The sequence below is a fragment of the Myotis daubentonii genome, chromosome 7 (assembly GCF_963259705.1).
Source record: "Myotis daubentonii chromosome 7, mMyoDau2.1, whole genome shotgun sequence".
Classification (NCBI taxonomy): domain Eukaryota; kingdom Metazoa; phylum Chordata; class Mammalia; order Chiroptera; family Vespertilionidae; genus Myotis; species Myotis daubentonii.
The window spans coordinates 61,803,373-61,823,897 of record NC_081846.1 but is presented as its reverse complement, the minus strand read 5'-3'; the positions used below and the strand labels follow the sequence as shown (position 1 = coordinate 61,823,897).

Sequence of the window (20,525 nt, the reverse complement as noted above, 5' to 3'; positions counted from 1 at the left end):
TACACTGTTTCATCTCTTAAAAAACATCCAAGAATATGAAGGTTTTCATAGCATTTATTGATATGTCAGCTCTTGATGTAGTTGTGGACTAGACATGAGTAACTTGGTATTTAAAAGTTGGCAGGATTTCACATTTATGAAAAGAATGAATGGCACTTGCCATCTGAAGGAATGGCTTGTTCACTATCAAAAGAAATATAATGGGACTTTGTCATTGCTCTGCTTGATTTTCCACTTATAGTGGTTCTCAACCTTCCTAATGCCACGACCCTTTAATACAGTTCCTCATGTTGTGGTGACCCCCAACCATAAAATTATTTTCGTTGCTACTTCATAACTATAATTTTGCTACTGTTATGAATCGTAATGTAAATATCTGATATGCAGGATGTATTTTCATTGTTCGCGACCTACAGGTTGAGAACGCTGAATCTAGTATTGCTTCTAGGTATGCTTAGGAGATATTTGACCGCAAATAGGAAGATCATTGTCTAATCTTAGCTAATGACATGGGAATCACTGTTTATAGTTTTTGTGTGTGTGTGTGTATTTTTTTTACTGTCCCAAATTGTTTATTAGATAAGAATTTTACAATCGTTACTTACATTATTGGTAACGGTGGAGCTGTGGAGTATTGAGCCTTCTCCAAGCTGCATGGCAAGAACCACCAATAATGTGGTGGAACTTGTGGCCCTTTCTAAGGCCAGGACTCTTGCAGCCTACAGATGTCAGCACTCACATCTCCCTCTGCTTGTGGACTGGTTTGGTGATCCAATAGGTGTCAGAATTCTTCCTGATAGCCTTGTGGAATGGATCAATGAGAATAACCTCAAAAAGTTTGTACATTGAATCTTCACCAACCCAGTAAGAATTCAGGACTTTCAGAGTCCCACAGTGTTGGTCCACTCACTCCTCCACAACAGACTGAAGGCTTGGAGCAAACTTTAGTTAACACCAACTGATGAACAGTCTTGCCTTAGGTACCACTCTTAGGAACAGGGCATTTGTGGCCAGCATATAGAGCACAGGAATCTGATATATGGCATAACTCTGCTTGGCCTTGTATCCCAACCTGTGCACTTTATAGGGCCAGGTTAGGAAGAGTGCCGGGTGGTGGGGGGTGGTGGGGGACGGTTCTGGAGCATAGAGATCTGGAGCTGCTGCTCCAACACCCCTAAGAAGGACGTGCATTACATCGGACTGCTTTCTCCACAGCTCCTGGATGTACTTAAAAGCACCCATCTCGGCTTAGCTGATGGCTGGGGGTAGACAGAAAGGAAGATCCTTTCTCCCTTATACTTGTTTTTTTAAAGGTTCATGATGACTCATGGATGGTATCAATGCCTCTGGAGAGTTAATTGATCTAATTACTTATAGGGTTTGGCTGTCATACTATTCATCTTTACTAGTGAAGTAGTCCAGCCAGGGAGGTGGTAGTGATACTATCAGCTGGTTTTGGAACTCATATCCCCTGATCTTCCCTGGGTGGCATTGGAGTCACACGTCAGAGTTCTTAGAGCTTTCCTTTTATGGTTGTCCCACAAACCATGTTCTGTAAGCCAGTTTTTCAGGGATATTAATGAAATAAAATTTAAGTTCATTTACTTAAAATCACGTTCCAGTTCTTCCTCATTAAGTTATCTACTGGCCAAATTTATTGCACTAATCATATATAACAATGTGTTGTTTCATTTATGCACATTGGCTTTTGTATCACATTTCATAAATTTAGTCCTCTTTCCAATTTTTACATATTTTCTCCTAGTCTTTTTTTTTTTTATTAGTATTCTTAATATAATGATTTATTCTGAAAAATTAGATTTTCTGTGCCAGGATCTTAAATCAACTGATTTACTTAGAATAGTTTTATAAATGTGTTTATTATTTTCTAACTGGTTTTTAATTTTTGGCCATTGTAACTACTGCATGGTAAAAGGTTCTATTTGTTGGCAAACCATCTTGGGCTGTTCATCACCTTTTATATGATTAGGGATGTAAATAACATGTGTGCCCCAGATGGGCTGTGACACCCAGGCTCCTACTTTGTGATACACTTCTTCACAGCACCAGAGGCTTCCCAACCCAATCCCTAAACCTGCTTATTTCAGCTTGTATCCTGGCAACCACAAATTCAGTCACTCTGGCTAAAATCTCTATAATGAGGGATTTAATTTTATCTTCAATGTATACTTTGTTAGGAGATTTTTATATTCTACCTTCTTTCTGAAGAGTGAGGTGTAGGAATAGATTTGGACTTAGGTTGGGGGCGGGGAGGGCAATAACAAGAGTAACAACACGAGCAAGTATTTAAGTCCATGCTAAATATTAATACCTTCCACATTTTAAACTGTGTGCTGGTGAGGATTCCCACAACTGACACCCGCCTGGCACAGCTGATTTCATTGCGGGGGGACAACTCAGGCAGTCACTTGAGCGGTCTGGACTGTGCCATGTGGCCAGTCTCACAGCAAAACAGAATCAACAGCCTCAGAAATGCTCAGCCTGGTAAGTAATAGTAAAAACTGAAGTTTCTTAAACTGATCTTTGGCCTCTGCAGTCAAAGGAAGACTCACCTTGCTTGTTTTTTTTATTAGACAATCAGAATGTGTCTGATAGTACTTTTTGGGTTGCACGATTAAAGTCGAGAAAAGCTACTTTGGAAAATAAAAAAAATTATAGGAATTTTTATTACTTGGTGCCTACTATCTGCTGGATATGTTATAGCATGGTAAGAAGCTAGGAACATTCCAGGATAAGTGGAATAGGGTAACAGATAGTTAAACAGCAATTTGTGGCCACTACTAAATCCTATCTTCCCTAAACCAAGGAAACTTAAGAGTAAATGGTTTGCACTTCTCCCCAACCTGAGGGTAAATAGCTAAAATCACCCTACTCTGGGAGACAAAACAGAAATCCAATTAGTGCCATTTGCTAGCCATACCCAAGGGCAGACAAATTAAAAGAGTAAATCTCAATTTGGTACATCTGCATAAAGCTGATGAATATTCTGTTGATCCTCCTCTAAACACTCAGCTTTTAAAACTCCTCTAAACAAAGGTCATGTGGGCTCTCCCTCCAGGGAGCACACCCATACCATTCCTTTCCCCCTCTTCTTCCCCTACATATCTCCTAAACTCTAAGAGACCCAAATGAGGCTTGGAACCAGAGGAGCAATGGGCAGTGGCAGCTCCTTCCCGGCTAACCCCCTGCACCTGTCTCCACGGCCCCCTTTTCTCTGACTTTCCAGTGAGCTAAGTCAGCCCAGCCTAGGCTCTCCTGTTACCTCTTCAGTGCCCTTCCTTGTTTCTCTGTCCTAAGTACATTTTTGCTGTGGTCAATAAATTCTTGCTTGCTTTTCTACAATTTGTCTCGATTGAAACCTTTCCTTCAAGAAGACAAGATTTAAGGGATGGAAATCCGAGGGGGAGAGTGCGGGAGGCAACCAACCCTTCCCCTAGTCTTTAATATAGGGTACAATAAATGACCTTTTATTTGAGGCAAGCCTGAAATAAGTACATAAGGAAAGTAGAATTTTCTTAAGAAATTACTTATCTAAGACTACTGTTATCAAATTAAGTGTGGAATTAGAACTTTTATATATGTGTTGTACTAGTTGTACTTCTCACAAGAGGAAGTTATAAATGACCTTTTATTTGAGGCAAGCCTGAAATAAGTACATAAGGAAAGTAGAATTTTCTTAAGAAATTACTTATCTAAGACTACTGTTATCAAATTAAGTGTGGAATTAGAACTTTTATATATGTGTTGTACTAGTTGTACTTCTCACAAGAGGAAGTTATAAATGACCTTTTATTTGAGGCAAGCCTGAAATAAGTACATAAGGAAAGTAGAATTTTCTTAAGAAATTACTTATCTAAGACTACTGTTATCAAATTAAGTGTGGAATTAGAACTTTTATATATGTGTTGTACTAGTTGTACTTCTCACAAGAGGAAGTTATAAATAAAGAATATTATATTAATCTGCCAAAACCGGTTTGGCTCAGTGGATAGAGCAACGGCCTGCGGACTGAAGGGTCCCAGGTTCGATTCCGGTCAAGGGCATGTACCTGGGTTGCGGGCACATCCCCAGTGGGAGATGTGCAGGAGGCAGCTGATCGATGTTTCTCTCTCATCGATGTTTCTAACTCTCTATCTCTCTCCCTTCCTCTCTGTAAAAAATCAATAAAATATATTTTTTTAAAAAAAGAATATTATATTAATCAGAATGACTTGAATGGCCAAGAGAAAATGATAGAAAATGTAACTGACAATCAAAAATTCACAGAGGATGTAGTGTCAGCGTGGATAACGATGTGGAGGTTTTGTCATCTCCCACTGACTGTCCCGGGAGTTTGAACGGTGCCTGCCTGGATGCAGGGGGTGGTGGGGAAGTGGACATTTCTAGGGGTTTCCGGAACCTGTACTTGGATGCTGCTCTTCACCCCGACAACATACGTCTCGAGATTCTGAATGGCAGCCCCGCTTCTGGGGCCACCCTGTACGAGTATGTGGGCCAAGATCCAGAAACTGCCTTCTGTACCCTTGCAAACATGGACGCGTCCAGTGCTGACAAGTGCTCCATCCAGCACTGCTTATACCAGTTCACCCAGAATGAGAAGCTCCAAGATGCCAACAAGCTGCTGTGTGAAGTGTGCACCCGGAGACAGTGTGGTGCACTAAAGGCAAACCTAAAAGGTGAAAAGAAACATGTTTACACCAATGACAAAAAGCAGATGTTGATTTCTCTCGCTCCTCCTGTTCTCACCCTTCATTTGAAGCGATTTCAGCAGGCTGATTTTAACCTACGCAAAGTTAACAAACACATAAAATTTCCGGAGATCTTGGATTTGGCTCCTTTTTGTACTGCTAAATGTAAGAATGCACCAGGGTGCTATACTCCCTGTACAGAGTCGTGGAGCACAGCGGTACCATGAGGTCCGGGCACTACACTTCCTACGCCAAGGTGAGAATGGCAAACAGTCATCTGTCTCACCTTGTTCTCCGCTGGGATGTCCCCCAAGATTTTGAGATGGAATCAACCAAAGGGCAGTGGTTTCACATCAGCGACAGCCACATGCAAGCTGTGCCTACAGCTGAAGTCCTTAACTCACAAGTGTACCTCCTGTTTTATGAGAGAATACTCACTAAGTTTTTATAACAGCTGTGATAATAAGTGAAGACTAACTAAATCATGTTCACGATAAATTACGTCCACACCAGGAGAAATCACGTGCTGAAAATATTGAAGGAAACACCTGCAGATTGACCACGGTTTTGTCCTGCCATCTGTCATCATGGTGTTCCTGCCTGCTCCCAGGTTCTGGACGGATTCTGAATCAAGTCCTCTGGTTAATGTGTCTGTGGTGGTTACAGCACATCAATAAACTAACTTACCAAAAAAAAAAAAAAAAAAAAAAAGCAACACCTGCAGTTTTCAATCACATTAAAACAGATTTACATGGAAACCTTTTAAAAAAACTTTTTATTATGGACAATCTCAAATATATACAAAAGCAGAGGGAAGAGTACAATGAAATGCCATGTACTCATCCCATATCTTTAAATAACTCATGGAAAATCTTGTTAGACCTGTATTCTCTTCTGAAGCTTATAATCTTCAGTATACTAGGGAAAATAATTGTCACTACAATCTGCATCCAACGTACCATTCTCCCTTTTTTTTTAAAGTCATTTGATTAACAATTTACAGAAAAAGACAGCAAAAAAATTTTTTTTGACAGTTTAATAAGATATAAATACATTATATGCAAGCTTTTATTCTGAATTTCCCTGGTTTTAAAGACATACACACTAGAAATGGATTATGTCCTGAGTGCAAATAATTGCTTACTAATTTTATGCCTAAATCTGGAAATAACAATCTTGTAAATAAATACTGACTCCAGATTTCAGATACATCTTTAATTTGTTATAGCTCATTAGTTTTATTTTTATATTTGCATTATCAAAATATAATGCTTAAAGGAACTTTTAAAACCTTTTCATGGCTTATCATTTTGATAAAGAGGACAACCATCTTCTCTGCTCCATAATTTGCGAAACATTTTCACTTTTAGATTGGTAAACAATTTGAATGATCAGACCAATGACTTTTTTCATTTCTTTCCAATCATCTACCTTTAGCATTTGTTCACTTACAAGCAATAGCAAATAAATTAGGGTGCACAGACATCATAAAAGATGAAAAACAGTGTCATACATTCTTTTAGCATAAAAGGAGGGTTCCCGTTTTTGTCCGAAGTCCCTTCTGTTGAAGCGAGTAACTGGATGAGAATACTCTATTTTCCTGAAAGGAGCCTGATAGTAAATATTTTCAGCTTTGCTTGCCATAAGATCTCTGTCACAACTACTCAACTCTGCTACTGTAGTGTGAAGGCAGCCATAGATAATATATGTATAAAGCAATGGTCAAGGCTATGCTACAATAAAATTGAATTTACACAAATAGGTAGCAGATCAAATTTGGCCTATAGATTTGCAGTTTGTTTGACCTCTGCTCCAGAAGATTCCATCATAATTATTTCATTCTTTTTAGCATAGTTGAAAATAATTGGTAAGTAATAGTAAAATGATTGCTAATATAATGAAATAGCAAAATGAAATATTATGAAATATTGAAAAAAAAAGATCATTAAAACACCATAATATACTATCCTATCTGATAAAAGAGAAACATGGTAATTAGCCATAACTTTGCTACCCTTCCCATTGGCTAATCAGGGCGATATGCAAATTAACTGCCAGCCAAGATGGCGGCCGGCAGCCAGGCAACTGATGCGAACAGGAGGCTTGCTTGCTCCAGTGACAGAGGAAGCCAACGTTCCCCGCCTGCCGCAGCCCAGCTCTGAGCTGCTCTCTAAGAAACATTGTTACAAATATAGATGCTAAACAAAACCCCAGAAACCTGCTTCCAGTCAGCGGGATTACAGAGCTGGAGTTGCAATAAAGTTTCAAATACAGAAGGTAAACAAAGCACAGAAACCTGCTCTCAGCAGCCGAAGTCTGAGCTAAAGCCGGCTCTCAGCTCCAGTGACAGCCATAGAAGGTAAATAAATCTCAGAATTAAAAACAAAGAAAAAAGGAGAGGTTGGGAGGAGCTTCAGTCACCCGCCAGCCTGAAAACGGCCCTTAGCCCCTCACCCAGACTGGCCAGGCACCCCAGTGGGGACCCCCACCCTGAAGGGGGTGTGACCAGCTGCAAACAGCCATCATCCCCTCACCCAGGCTGGCCAGGCACCCAAGCAAGACCCCCATCTGATCCAGGACACCCTTCAGGGCAAACCAGCTGGCCCCCACCCATGCACCAGGCCTCTATCCTATATAGTAAAAGGGTAATATGCCTCCCAGCACCGAGATCAGCGGAGCCTAGAGGCCTCCCAGTACTGGGATCAGTGGAGCCGCGAGGCCTCCCGGCACCGGGATCAGCAGAGCAGTGAGGCCTCCTAGCACCGGGATCAGCAAAGACGCGAGGCCTCCTGGCCTGGGATTAGTGGAGGTACAAGGCCTCCGGAACCCGGGATCAGCGGAACTGCGAGGCCTCCTGGCACCAGGATCAGCGAAGCCGCGAGGCCTCTTAGCACCGGGAACAGCAGAGCAGCGAGGCCTTACTGCCCCTGTGTCAAGCGGAGCCGCAAGGCCTCCTGGCACTGGGATCAGCGGAGCAGCGAGGCCTCCTGGCACTGGGATCAGCGGAGCAGCGAGGCCTCCTAGCACTGGGATCTGCGGAGCCACGAGGCCTCCTGGCCCCTGGAGCAGCATGACTGCCCTGCGGCTCTGTGTGTGACAGGGGTCAGAGCCACAACCTCCCTATCCGTCCTGCTCTGTTCGTGAAAGGGGAAGGCGCCCCAACCCCCTGATCGGCCCTGCTCTGTGCCTGATGGGGGGAGCTCCCCAACCTCCCCATTGACCCTGCTCTGTGCGTGACAGGGGGGAGCTCCCCAACCCCCTGATCGGCCCTGCTCTGTGTGTGACAGGGTATGGAGCTCCAACCCCCCTGATGGGCCTGCTCTGTGTGTGACGGGGCAGCACCCCAACCCCCTGATCGGCCGGCTCTGTATGTGACAGGTGTGGCGCCACAACCCCCTGATCCGCCCTGCTCTGTGCATGACGGGGTGGCACCGCAACCTCCCCATCAACCCTGCCTTGAGTGTGACAGGGGGCAGCGCCCCAACGCCCCTATTGGCCTTATCCTGAGCGTGACTGAGGGTGGCATCGCAACCTCCTGATCTGCCCTGCTCTGTGCATGACGGGGCGGTGCCCCAACTCCCCAATCGGCCTTGCACCTAGGGATTGGGCCTGCCCTCTGCCACCTGGGAGTGGGCCTAAGCCAGCAGGCCGTTATCTCCCGAGGGGTCCCAGACTATGAGAGGGCACAAGTGGGGCTGAGGGATACCCCCCCCCCCACCAGTGCACAAATTTTTGTGTACCGGGCCTCTAGTAGATTTATAAAAGGCTCCAGTAGACCAATATGGTAATTTCAAAATCAAATAAGCTTTATTCTAGAAAAAATATAACTCAATCTTCTCTCTTGGAAGACCCCTAAAAAGGAATAAAAGTAATGGAAATATCAAACCTTACAAATTGAACTTCTCAAGTAAATTTAAAAATAAAAAATGGGTCCAATGAACCCTGATGATATACTGAGCACTAAAGCATCAGTCGATTAAGTAACTGATTCAGTAGATAAGGGCAGGGTCTGAAATTCTGTAAATTTCAAAAAAAGAAAATCTCCAAGATTTTGTTGCTGATATGTTAGGTTTGAGAACTACCAGACGAATTGTTCTCATAAACTGGCATCATTAGCATCACCTAGAACCATAAATTCTTGGGCCTACTCAATCAGAAACTCTAGACCAGATGAAGCCCATTAAAATGAATTTTAACAAGTCCTTCCAGATGATTCTGATGCCAGCTGAAATAAAGAAACTCTGCAGAAATAAAGAAATAGTTTAGTTTCTTCAAGTGAGTTAGTTTCATCATTTCTTCTCTGTAAATGTGCAGGAGCCTGGAACATTCCAGTCATGAAACAGGAACAAAATGGACAGCTTGAAATGAAATAAGCCCTTGACACTGCAAGATGCAAGGAATCTGGTCTTAGTCACTCGAGGGGACTTCACTATTAATTAGTAGATGGCACGGGCTGACAGGCACCAAAGATCAAGTTCAAAATATTTTTAGACCCTGCAGAAACTCCATAAAGTCTGATGATTTCTGATGGCACTATTATGTCCTGAGTGCTGGAAAACATGATCTCAATAAAAATATATTTTAAAAAAATAATAGTGAGATACTTAAATAATAAAAATATGCAGCAGAATTGTGGCTCTATATACTGATATGAAAGCTCTCCAACATTGTTATTAAATAAACCAAAGTATGGGACAATATTTCTGGTGAGAATCCCATTTGTAGAAAATAAGCAAATATATGTATGTGTGTGTGTGTGTGTGTATGTATATATACATATATATATAAATGCAAATTTACATATACATATATATCCATGTATATATAAATTATTCATAACGAGCTCCATATATCTACCTACATTACCTAGATGGCTGTACTTTTTAGAAATATGCACAGCAGACTTAGCTGATTGATTTTTAGGAGTGGAATTATTGAATTGGGGAAGGAAGACTGTAACTGAATTTTTAGTGCCTTTATACCTTTTAAAATTATGTCAAATCTTGGTAAAATGGGTTTACAAAACACTTGTCAAATTTTTAGCTTCAGGACTCGAGATGGGGACTTGTTGCAAATTTAGTTGTTGGGAGTTGCCAACCTCTGGTTTTTCTGCTTGTTTATAAATGTATTGAGTAATTTTCAGAAACAGCAATTCTGGGGCAGGATAGTACAATGTGCTGTTTTAGCCTTTTTGTTGTGACCTGACTTTTATTAGTGATACAGCAATTGATTAGTTCAAAATGAATATAAAATTATTAAAATGCCCAAAGTGGGGCAACAACTTAGATCATGAAATAGTAGTCATGTCTGAAAACTCAAGATTATTCTTTTTTTTAAAATAAATCTTTATTATTCAGATTATTACAGTTGTTCCCCCTTTTTCCCCCCATAGCTCCCCTCCACCCAGTTCCCACCCCCCCCTCTGCCCTTACCCCCCCCCCCCCCACTGTCCTCATCCATAGGTGTACGCTTTTTGTTGCCGGGTCATACACATGGAAAATGTAGCTGTTTCCATCCTCGACGTGTCCCTGTGTTCAGCCACACAGGGACCGTCTCAGCCTCCCAGGGGCCGGCGCAGCCTCCCAGGGGCCGGCGCAGCCTCACAGGGGCTGGCACATCCCACATTGGGGGTGAAGGTGTGAGACAGAAGCTCCTCTCGCTATCTCTCCTGCTGCTGCCTTGTGTATCGCCGATGTTGGAAGTTTCTGAGAGCAGTCTGCAGGTGCTGGACATCATACTTTAACTGGTCAACACGAAGTTTGGTATTCTTTTGTTGGGCGGCTCCTTGCTAGACAAAATCTCCAGGCATTCTTGCTGGCTGAATATCTGGTATGCTTGCTTGGATTTCGTTTTCTACTAAGTGCACAGACTGCTTGCCTGCCGTCTCCTGGCATCCCATGTGAGACTGGATCTGGTGGACCTGTTTGTGCATTTGCTGGTACAGCGGTTCCATGTTGCCGGTCCAGCCGGGTCCAGTTCCAGCTTCCTTCGAACCTGATTCTGCTTCTTGAGTGTGTCCCTTATGGGTGCGAGGAGTTGAAATCTGCAGTTTGTTGGGTTCTCAGGATTATTCTTATGTTAAATTTGATGGTTATTCTATTGAAGCACCTGAGTGAAACAGCTTGATGGGCTTTAGAGAGCCTCACATTTTGTTTTAATGTTATTTTGTCTTTCCTACTTTTTTAGATATTAGAATTCCCCGTCATTCAATAGCAGTCCCTAAACAGATACTTGATTTTTCTTAATTACTATCTTTGTTCAACAGACTTTTATGTATTATAAGATGCAAAACTTAGAGTAAACCATGTCATTTATTTTCTCCCCTTTAGAGGTGGATATTCATCTAAATAATATAACAATATCAAAACAGCTATCTGGCAGTGTAGTCACCCTTTAGTTTTAGTTATATACTAAGTAATCTTATAATTTCTACTTCTATCTCCAGTCTTACTGGTTGGCAGGAAGGTTGTACCTCAAGTCTTTACTGTAGAAGTTCTGTTTAGCCAGTCCTAGGTTAAGTTATGGTTCTGTCTGACACTGTTCCAGGATACTGGAATGGGAATACTTTGTAGTCCTCAAAACATTTGCCCAAATGAGTTACTGCTGAAACATCTTACATTCCAGTCAGGATGGCCTTTCAGATGTAGCATCTTCCAGCCAAGTGACGTTTTTGTGACACACTCAGGGCAGAGGCGCCTGCAAGTTTAGCTATGGGCCCATCTGTCAAGGTACCGTAGCTATAATCCCTTTCTGATGTTGTGTGTCCTTTTCTTGATAACTACTAGGAAGCCCCTGTTATACAACCACAAGTGCAGACACCACACATAACCCACGTTCTTCAAATGGGGGAATCTATCACCTATAGATAAAGCCCTACTCTCTCCCTGTTCTATACAAATATACCTCAGTCAACTTACTTTTGGAGACATTTTGTGTTTACTGCTTATACTTACCCTCCTAGTTCTCTTAACTGCAACACAACTAAAGAGACACTCAGGCTAGTTCTCCCTTTTTGCCACACCCTCCTCCTGCGGCAGTGAACACAAAGTCTGTTATCTTTAAAAGGGGGTAAGGGAAAGGGAGCTAACTGTAAGAGAAAAACTAATCTTTTAAAAGTACTTTGCCACAGTTTCTCCTGATGCTTTATTGCCCTGAGTTTTTCTTTTAGCAGTTTTACCACTGTTATTGGGCTTCCTATGGTTTACAAGCAGTCCATAGTACATATTTCTTACCTGCTTCTTGCTAAAAAACAAAGCCATCTTTGGTTGTGCAATTTTGTGTAGCCAGGAAATTTGGTAATTCTCTATTGCAATCTTCTCAACCTTTCCTTCTCCATTGTACTACTGAGGCCTGGAACACACACTTATCAGTAGTTGTGGCTTTGTAAACTCTCTGAGGGAGGCAAGGTGAAGTAACCTAAAAACCTTCAAATCAATTCATTCTGTTTTCTGTGTTTATTCCCCTTTCTCTTCTAATTCTCTTCCTTTTGCCCTTTTCATTCCCCCAGTATAGTCGCCATGGTTTCTACTTGATTTGAGAAAATGTAGGTCCAATCTAACTGAAAATAAAATTTAGGATCCCAATGCATTTATAAATTGGGAGTTAACTTATGTCCGTATACTGAGCAAGCAAGGTAAAAGAATCAGATTAAATTTATGGTGTTCATAGGAAAACTGTAAAGAGTAGACACTCAAAAATTGATTCATATGTCAAAGGTGCATTGGTATGGAAAGAAATCACTTAGTGCCAAAGTAATAAAAGACAGCAAGTTGTGATTTACAAAGTTAAATGAAAAAATGTTAACAGTGAAGTGTTTTAACCATTTTTTTCTATAGTTGAGTTTTATAAAACTGAAGATAAGTTACACTCTTCAGGTGAATTTGTACTCTTTTCCAAATATTAAATTATAATTGAATTAAATATTAAATGATATGACTTCTAGTTTTATACTTCTACATGGGTTAACTTGTACTAAACTGAAATCTCTTATATCACTTACATATATAAATCAAAAGATCAGAAATGCGTATTATCTGAATATGAGGGTACTGGTTTAATTTTAATTGTTTGAGTGTTAATAATTCAAGCTTTCCCCTTCTCTCTTCCCATTAAGGATTCTGGACTCTACTTATAATATCCCTAACTGCTGGGTTCTCCTGCTGCAGCTTTTCTTGGACAGTGACTTACTTTGACTCTTTTGAGCCAGGAATGTTTCCTCCTACTCCTCTTTCACCTGCCAGGTTCAAGTAAGTATATGTATTTCTTCTAAACCCATTGCAACTCTCATGAAAACACTAAAGCGAATAAAAGCAAGAGGCTGCTTATTTGGGAGGAAATGTGTTCAGGTCCCAGTCTTTAACCTATAAAATACAATGACACAAAGGTTTTAGCTTGGCTCAGCCTTTAGATAAATGGAGAGGAGTGTTTAACTCCATATATAGACAATGCAATGGTTTTTTAAAAAAATTAAATTCAAGAAATGAACAAGGAAGTAACTTAGAAAGCTATTTGTCTTTCGAGAATGGCATTTTATTTAAAACACTTCATGAATGAAGGCTAAATTAATATCAGCAATGTTATTAAATTTAGGTATTAATGGTCAGACATAACAACTTAATTGGATTGGACTTTTCCTCATATTTAAACTTGTGTAACAATTAGTAAGCATTTAAGGCACCCAATTTAATTTTTTGTTTTTTGTTGCTAATCCTCACCAGAGTATATTTTTTCCATTGCTTTTCAGAGAGAGTGGAAGGGAGGAGGGAGAGGGAGAAAGAGAGACAGACATCCATCAAGTGAGAGACACATTGACTGGTTGCCTCCTGCACCCACTCCTATGGGGAGAGGGCCGGGGGGAGGCAGGGCAGGGAGCGAACCCTCAACCCAGGTATGTGGGAATTGAACCTGTGACCCTTTGGTGTTTGGGCCAATGCTCTAACCACTGAAGACACCAGCCAGAGCATGACACTCAATTTATATGTCTAGACCAGATTAGATCCATTTCATAATGGCCACTATTTTGTGTTTTAAAGAGTTTCAGAAAATTCAGTAGGCAGTGTTTTCTAATCTACTTTATTTATACCAGAAAAGCTCAGGTTTTAAGTATAAATTTCCAAGTAAGTGCATATAAGATCTCTATCCTATAAATTGTGGTGTTGGGGTAGGGGAAGGGTGAAGGATGAAGAATAGAAAATAAATTATGTTAAAGATACTGTTATCAGAGCATTATAATTATTGCTGTTGCTGTTACTGTCAGCTCTAGCCCACCTAATGGACAGCTTATAGAGATCAAATAAGAAAATTTATATGAGGGGCTCTAAATATCAAATTTAATACTAACGATAATTGTTAATAATCATTTTTCTACTGGCCTTCATTAGTAAAATGGAGTATTTTTACTCATAGTAAACTCATTTTTATGTCTTAAAATTATATAAAAATTTTGGCTTCATTTTAAAAGAATGTATGTATGCATATACAGCATCTTAATAAATCACCTGTAATATATGAAATATACGTTATATATTTGCCAATAAATATTTTGTGTTTGAGGTAGATAATGATCAACTAATCATCTAAATTGACTAGGATATAGCTAACAGTGCAATTCCATTCCATAATTTACCGTGGGTACTATGCAGTTTGAAAGTTTATTGTGCTACGTGATACAGTGTTCAATTTAAATGTATGTTATGTTGCTGCCCGTTGACATCAGTTATTTTAACAAGGGTTATGTGTCTAATATAGATGATATCATGAGACTTCATAGTCCCACAAAATTTAAATCTCATTTTTTTCTTTTACTTACTTATATATTTCACTTCTCCCCTGAATTTCAGCCCTGCATTTCCAGCTGTTTAGTAGATCTTGCAGTGTAGATTTCAGAAAGCACGTTGCACTTAGACTTATTAAAATTCCAAGTCTGTCTTAAAAATAGCAGTATCCATCTACTTATCAAGAGTTAATAAAGTCCAAATCCTAAGAATAGCACAACAGTCCTTCCCCAATTGACCCTTCTCTGCTTTTCCAACTTCAGCTATTTCTCCAACACTCCCTATACTATAGTCACATACCAGATTACCTTGACAACCCCAAATACGCAACTTACTTTTGATATGCCATGACTTTTCTCTTGCTGCTCTCACTTCCTGGAATGTCATTTTCCCTCTCAGCTTCTCTTCCATCACCACCAGAATTCATAAGCCTCATAGATGTTAGCAGCTTTTGGAGTTTGAGAAAAGCATTTTAGTGTTCTCTTAAAGATCTGGGATTTTGAGGGCATTGAACTAATTTCTTAAAAATTAATTATCTTTGCATTTCTTAAAAACTAGAAGCAGTAGTGATGGACCTCAATTTTTAATGTGCTTATTAGTCATTCAATTTAAATATGAGATAGTGTCAGATCAGAAACTTACTACATATTTATTAATATAGCCCTAAAAATACAGTTTTTACATATGTATACATTGTATGTAATATGCTTTAATTCCTTTCAGTATATAAGTAGGGATAAATTAATTTTATATGATAAAAAAGCTATTAAATATCTCATGAGAGTCAACCTCTAAGTTAAAGTTATCATGTGACTAGAAGCACAGTCCAAAAACAGCATGTAATAAACATAGTGATAGTTTATCACATATTAACGGAAACCATACACAAGAAAAAAAGCATGTAATGTAGTGATGATTGGTGAAATTGAGTTTCATAATAAAAATCCTGCCCAGGAGGTAGGGGGGTAAGAGATCAACTAAAGGACTTGTATGCATGCATATAAGCATAACCAATGGACATAAGACACTGGGTGATAGGGGAGGCTAGGGGACTGTCTAGGGCGGGGGGATAAAATGGATACATATGTAATACCTTTGTAATACTTTAAGCAATAAAAAAAAAAAAGAAAATTATAACAAATGTCACATTTCATCATTTTTTTAAAATATATTATTTCTTGTGGGAAAAAAAATAAATAAATAAAAATAAATAAAAAAAATAAAAATCCTGCCCTCTAGTGCTTGTGGAAAATAATTCAATTATTTCAGAAATGTCAGAGTAATATATTCTCTAAGTCACCAGTAGAGTGAGTGCTTGTATAGGAAAACCTCTCTATCTTTTGAGACAGTTCATATCTTTAAGGTTTATTTTCTAGAAATTGAATTGATATATTTTATTAATTTGTAACATCACACTTTTATAAAAATATTTTTATAGCAAGTTATATATTCTTTTATTACCTAAAATAAACAATGGTGTTAATACAAGAATTTTCCCTGACTATATAAGACTAATACAAGTTCTCTGTTGAAAATTCACAACACAAAAAGAAAAATAATGCAAAAACTCATAATCAGAGAAAGTAACTGACTGCCAACATTTTGAGTTATATCTTTCCATTCTTTGCATATTTTAAAAATTGAAATTGGGCCCATGGCCACTGCCATCAACAATATATTCTGACTAGAGTCCCGGTGCACAGATTGGTGCACTGGTGGGGTCCCTCAGCCTGGCCTGCGGGAATCGGGCCAGAACCAGCTCCCCGAGGGGTCCCGGATTGAGAGAGGGCGGTTCTCGGATGACGCACCCCAGAATCGGGCTCCCTCCTCTCTGACTCCGGGTGCGTCACCCGAGAACCACAGTTGCCAAGTCACCACAGCTCGGCAGCTCCTGTGTTGATATTCTGCCACCGGTGGTCATTGTGCGTCATAGGTACCCATTGAATGGTTGGGCAGTCGCTTAGGCTTTTATGTATATGGATACAGACTGTTAATCCTACACAAGAGTATTCCACCCCACAGGCTAAACCATGCCCCCTGCAAAATGCAGAATTATGAAGTCCACAGGAAGTAAAAACCCAGAAGACCACCCCAATGTAGCCCTGCTGGGCCACTGGAGAGCCCATAGAGCCAACACGCTCATCCTTCCTTCTCTGCTTCCTGGTCCTCTCCATCCCTCTGGACCCTTCTTGAGAAGACTGCCTTTTCAAGCATAATTACAGTCTTGCTGGCCACCCTACCTGACCATGTGTCTCTCTCTTCATTCCTCAAACTGAAAGTTTCCCTTCCATAGCAATGCTGGAACAAATTGGCTCTTACTAATGGGACCGAAAGACCTTGGTCTGAATAAATTAGGGTCATGCTAATATGATAGAATCACTATTGGAATGTTTTTCTAGTCACTTTTTAAAAAAGGCTCCTACATAGAGTGACCTAGCATTTGTGATGATAAAAAAAAAAGTCATAGCAGAATCCTCAGGATCCCCACAATTGCACATTTATTTTTATTTTTTTATTTTATTTCTTTTTAGAAAGTGTGGAAGGGAGGATGAGAAACAGAAAAAGATTGGTGCGAGAGCGACGCATCAATTGGTTGCCTCCTGCACGTGCCCCGACAGGGATTGAACCTGTAACCAAGATACGTGCTCTTGAACTGAATTGAACCCAGGCCTCTTTAGTCCGCAGGCCAATGCTCTATCCATTGAGCCAAACCGACTAGGGCACAGTTGCACATTTTAAATAAAGCGAACATTTCATGGACTTGCAAGCTGGCAGGCTTTCTCTCATGGTGTCTGCACCCCAGGACAGTGAGTATGGGATGTGGTTGAGGCCAGTGACCTGCTTTGTTGAACCAGTAACAGCAAAGAAAGAGTCACCACAGTTGATGCTCATAAAGGATTTTAGATGGTGCACATAAAAAGAGAGTCTGCCTGTCTTGATGTTTCTAATGAACCAATGCCTCTGCAGCCTCACATCCTTCCCCATGGACTCATCTGTCCTTAATACCCATTTGTTATATGTAACAGAACAGGACCAGAATCAGAGCTGTGCTGCCAGAAGGATCCTAAGGATCCAGTTCAGCCCTCTGACCTTGCAGGTAGGGAGAAATGGAATGGCTTGCCCCAAATCACACAGTAGTAAGTGGACCAGGTTTTCCAATACATAGACAACACTTTTCCCACTCCAGGAAGCTTCTCCATGCCTGCATTTCTATATTAACAAGGTGTGCTTTCCTCTGAAAATCAAAACAGTGAGAGTTGAGTGCCTGTTGTGTGAAAGATCTTTAAAAAATAGCGAAGACTATACTAGTACCTGGAAAAAAAAAAACTTTTTTAATGACCAATGTGTAGCATAGATTTTTCAGTATCAATGAGTATTTCCTGAGCATGAGCAAGGTACCAGGAACTGTTCTCGGACTCAGTCCTAGGCAGACAAGGCAGACAGTGCTACTTTGGTAGATCTTATGTTTTTTGTGGGGAGATAACACAATGCAAAGAACTTTAGGACTACAGCTCCTTCCTTTTACAGATGAGAAAAGGGACTTGCCCACAATAACATGGCTTATTAGTGACCGAACAACAAGAGTCCAAGTCCCCTGCTGCTGTTCAAGTGCTCACCCACTACACAATGTTCCATTTACATATATTTTTCTGCTACAGCTCAAATTAACAGTTCCTTTTTGAAAGCTGTGACCTGAGCAATGTTCTCAGCACAAACTAGTACCTAAGTAAATGACCAGAGTTTGACCTTATCCCCTCACTGGTAGTAAAAAATTGATAGAAAATGTTTAAATATTAAGACTCAGATCTATTGATTAGGTGGCATACTAGGCATACTGCTGGGGTCCAGCCCCAGCGGGTCCAGGAGTCCCCAAAGGTGTGGACGGAGTCGGCGAAGAAGGAAGGCCACGGAGACAGCGTTCAGTTGATCAGCAGCCTAGCCAGGATCTCTAGCCAGGATCTCCAGCCAAGTTCTGGTCTGGATCTCCAGAGAAGTTCTGCTTAGGCTCTCCAGAGAGGTTCTGTCCAGGTACTCCAGTCAGGTTCAGTGTCCAGGTTCCAGTCAGGTTCTCCTGCCAATCTCTGTAGTCAGGTTCAGTCCAGGATCCCTTGCCATGTTCTCCCGCTAGGCTCTGTCTCTAGGCTCCGAGGCCAGTCCCTCTCCAGGATCCTCCGGCATGCTCTCTCCAGCAAAGTTCTTCTGTCTCTAGGCTCCGTGTAGATTCTGTCTTCTTGATTCTGTTCTAAGTTCTGAGTGTTTCTGTCTTGTTACAACTGTATTTATACCAGTTGATTCAATCCTATCAATCTCTATTACAAAGGTTAGGGCGTTTCTTATCTCCATTCCAGGGAGAAAAGATTATGTAGTTTAAGCATGATTGTTCGTAGTTAAAGGGATTAATTACCCGCCTGGCACTTAGTTGAGGGGTTTTATTCCCTCCCTAACTTCAGGGGAAAATCCCTACCTGGGGAAAACAACCTTTCTCAGAGACCTTGGTTAAAACACATAGTGCCAAGAAGGTGAGCAAACATATTAAGAACAGTATGCCATATATGCCAGGTCCCTTGAAACAGCAAGCATGGACCGGCTCCCGGCAGCATACCACTTAACAACCCACATAAAGAATCTACTTTAGAGAGAATAGCGAGATATGCAACCTCCCATCTCTGTAAGAAAACCCATCATCACTGATTCTCCTAGTCCCAAAAATGATGACAGTGATACCTTTGACATAAGTTTTGTTTTGTTTTGTTTTTCAGGCAAGAAATGTTTCTGTTCAGGTGGCTAACAAATTTTAATGAACAGATTGAAGCCATATATGATAACTAAAAAAAGAAATGAAATTGGGATCAACATAATTTTAAGGGAAATCTAATATAAATGGTAGCTAGATTATAAGATAATTTATTAAATGGGGATCTTCTTAACTGGTTAGAAACTTAAAAAAGGTAAGATAATTAGCACATCATAAAGTAAAAATTAGGATTAAAAATATTCCTTCTTCCTAGCTTCATCAGTATCAAACATAAAGATAGTAAAATAATTCTGTCTAATTAGTTTGTTTAAAAAGCAATCTTTTGCTCTCCTTTGCAGATTTAAACATATGGGCTTTTCTTTTTGAAAATACAAACTAATTGAAGAAGTAGGAAAAAAATTGCTAAGACTGTTTATTATGGCTGTCAAGTCGTTGTGTTTCTTTAGGAACATAAACTCAGGGAAGGGAAAAAAAAAAAAGACCTTTATTGTTACTTAGAAAATATTAGGTGACACATTTAATGAAATTAGCAATTTGGGTCAATAATTCATTAGAGGAGTTGAGAATAGAAATAAAACCCTTTTTGCATTTTTAAATTTTTCATACTTTTTCTTCTGTATTTGTTAGATATTACCTTAGTTCAGGCTGCTATAACAAAGTATCATAAACTGAGTGGCTAATAAACAGGAAAAATTTATTTCTCAAAATTCTGGAGACCACAAGTCCAGGATCAGGGTGCCAGCACGGTCAGGTTCTGGTGAGGACCATCTTCAAAGTTGCAGGTGGCCTCCTTGCTGTTGTGTCCTCACAGGCAGAGAGCTGAAAGAGGAAGTAAGCTAGGCTCTGTTACGATTCTTATAAGGGCACTACTTCCATTCATGAGGGCTCCACTCTTAAGACCTCATCTACTCCCAAAGACCCCACCTCCTATTACCATCACATTGGGAGGTATCCTGTTGTGTTGACATGAGCTGGGGGGAGTGGAGATGGGGGACAGACACAAATATAGTCAGTCCATAACATAGAGCTTAGAAACTTACAGTTTTACATAAGCAGAAGACCTTTAATAAATACAAGATAGTTAAAGAACTTTTGCATGATGTATTTTCAGACAGATACTTAATTGATTTCAAAAGGCATATTTTTAAAGATAGATGGTTGTTATGTTGACTTACTTTGGAAACTTTGCTCAGTTAAAAAGTATACAGCAGTGTTACACATACAAAATTCCTTATTAAGAAGCAATCGTTTTGTGTTTTGGGTCATTTATACTTTTAAATTATTTTC

At 40.2% G+C, this 20,525-nt stretch overlaps 1 protein-coding gene and 1 pseudogene across 2 annotated transcripts in view; one reads left to right on the top strand and one right to left on the bottom strand.

Annotated features, from left to right (window-relative positions):
* Positions 1-20,525, top strand: part of ARL6IP6 (ADP ribosylation factor like GTPase 6 interacting protein 6) — a 62,145-nt gene that overhangs the window by 2,835 nt on the left and 38,785 nt on the right. For both annotated transcript variants that reach the window (XM_059704449.1, XM_059704450.1), the window contains exon 3: positions 12,823-12,955. In XM_059704449.1, coding sequence (XP_059560432.1) covers positions 12,823-12,955 — 133 coding nt within the window. The remainder of the gene's footprint in view (positions 1-12,822; positions 12,956-20,525) is intronic.
* LOC132238634 (large ribosomal subunit protein eL15-like) lies at positions 607-1,242 on the bottom strand (annotated as a pseudogene).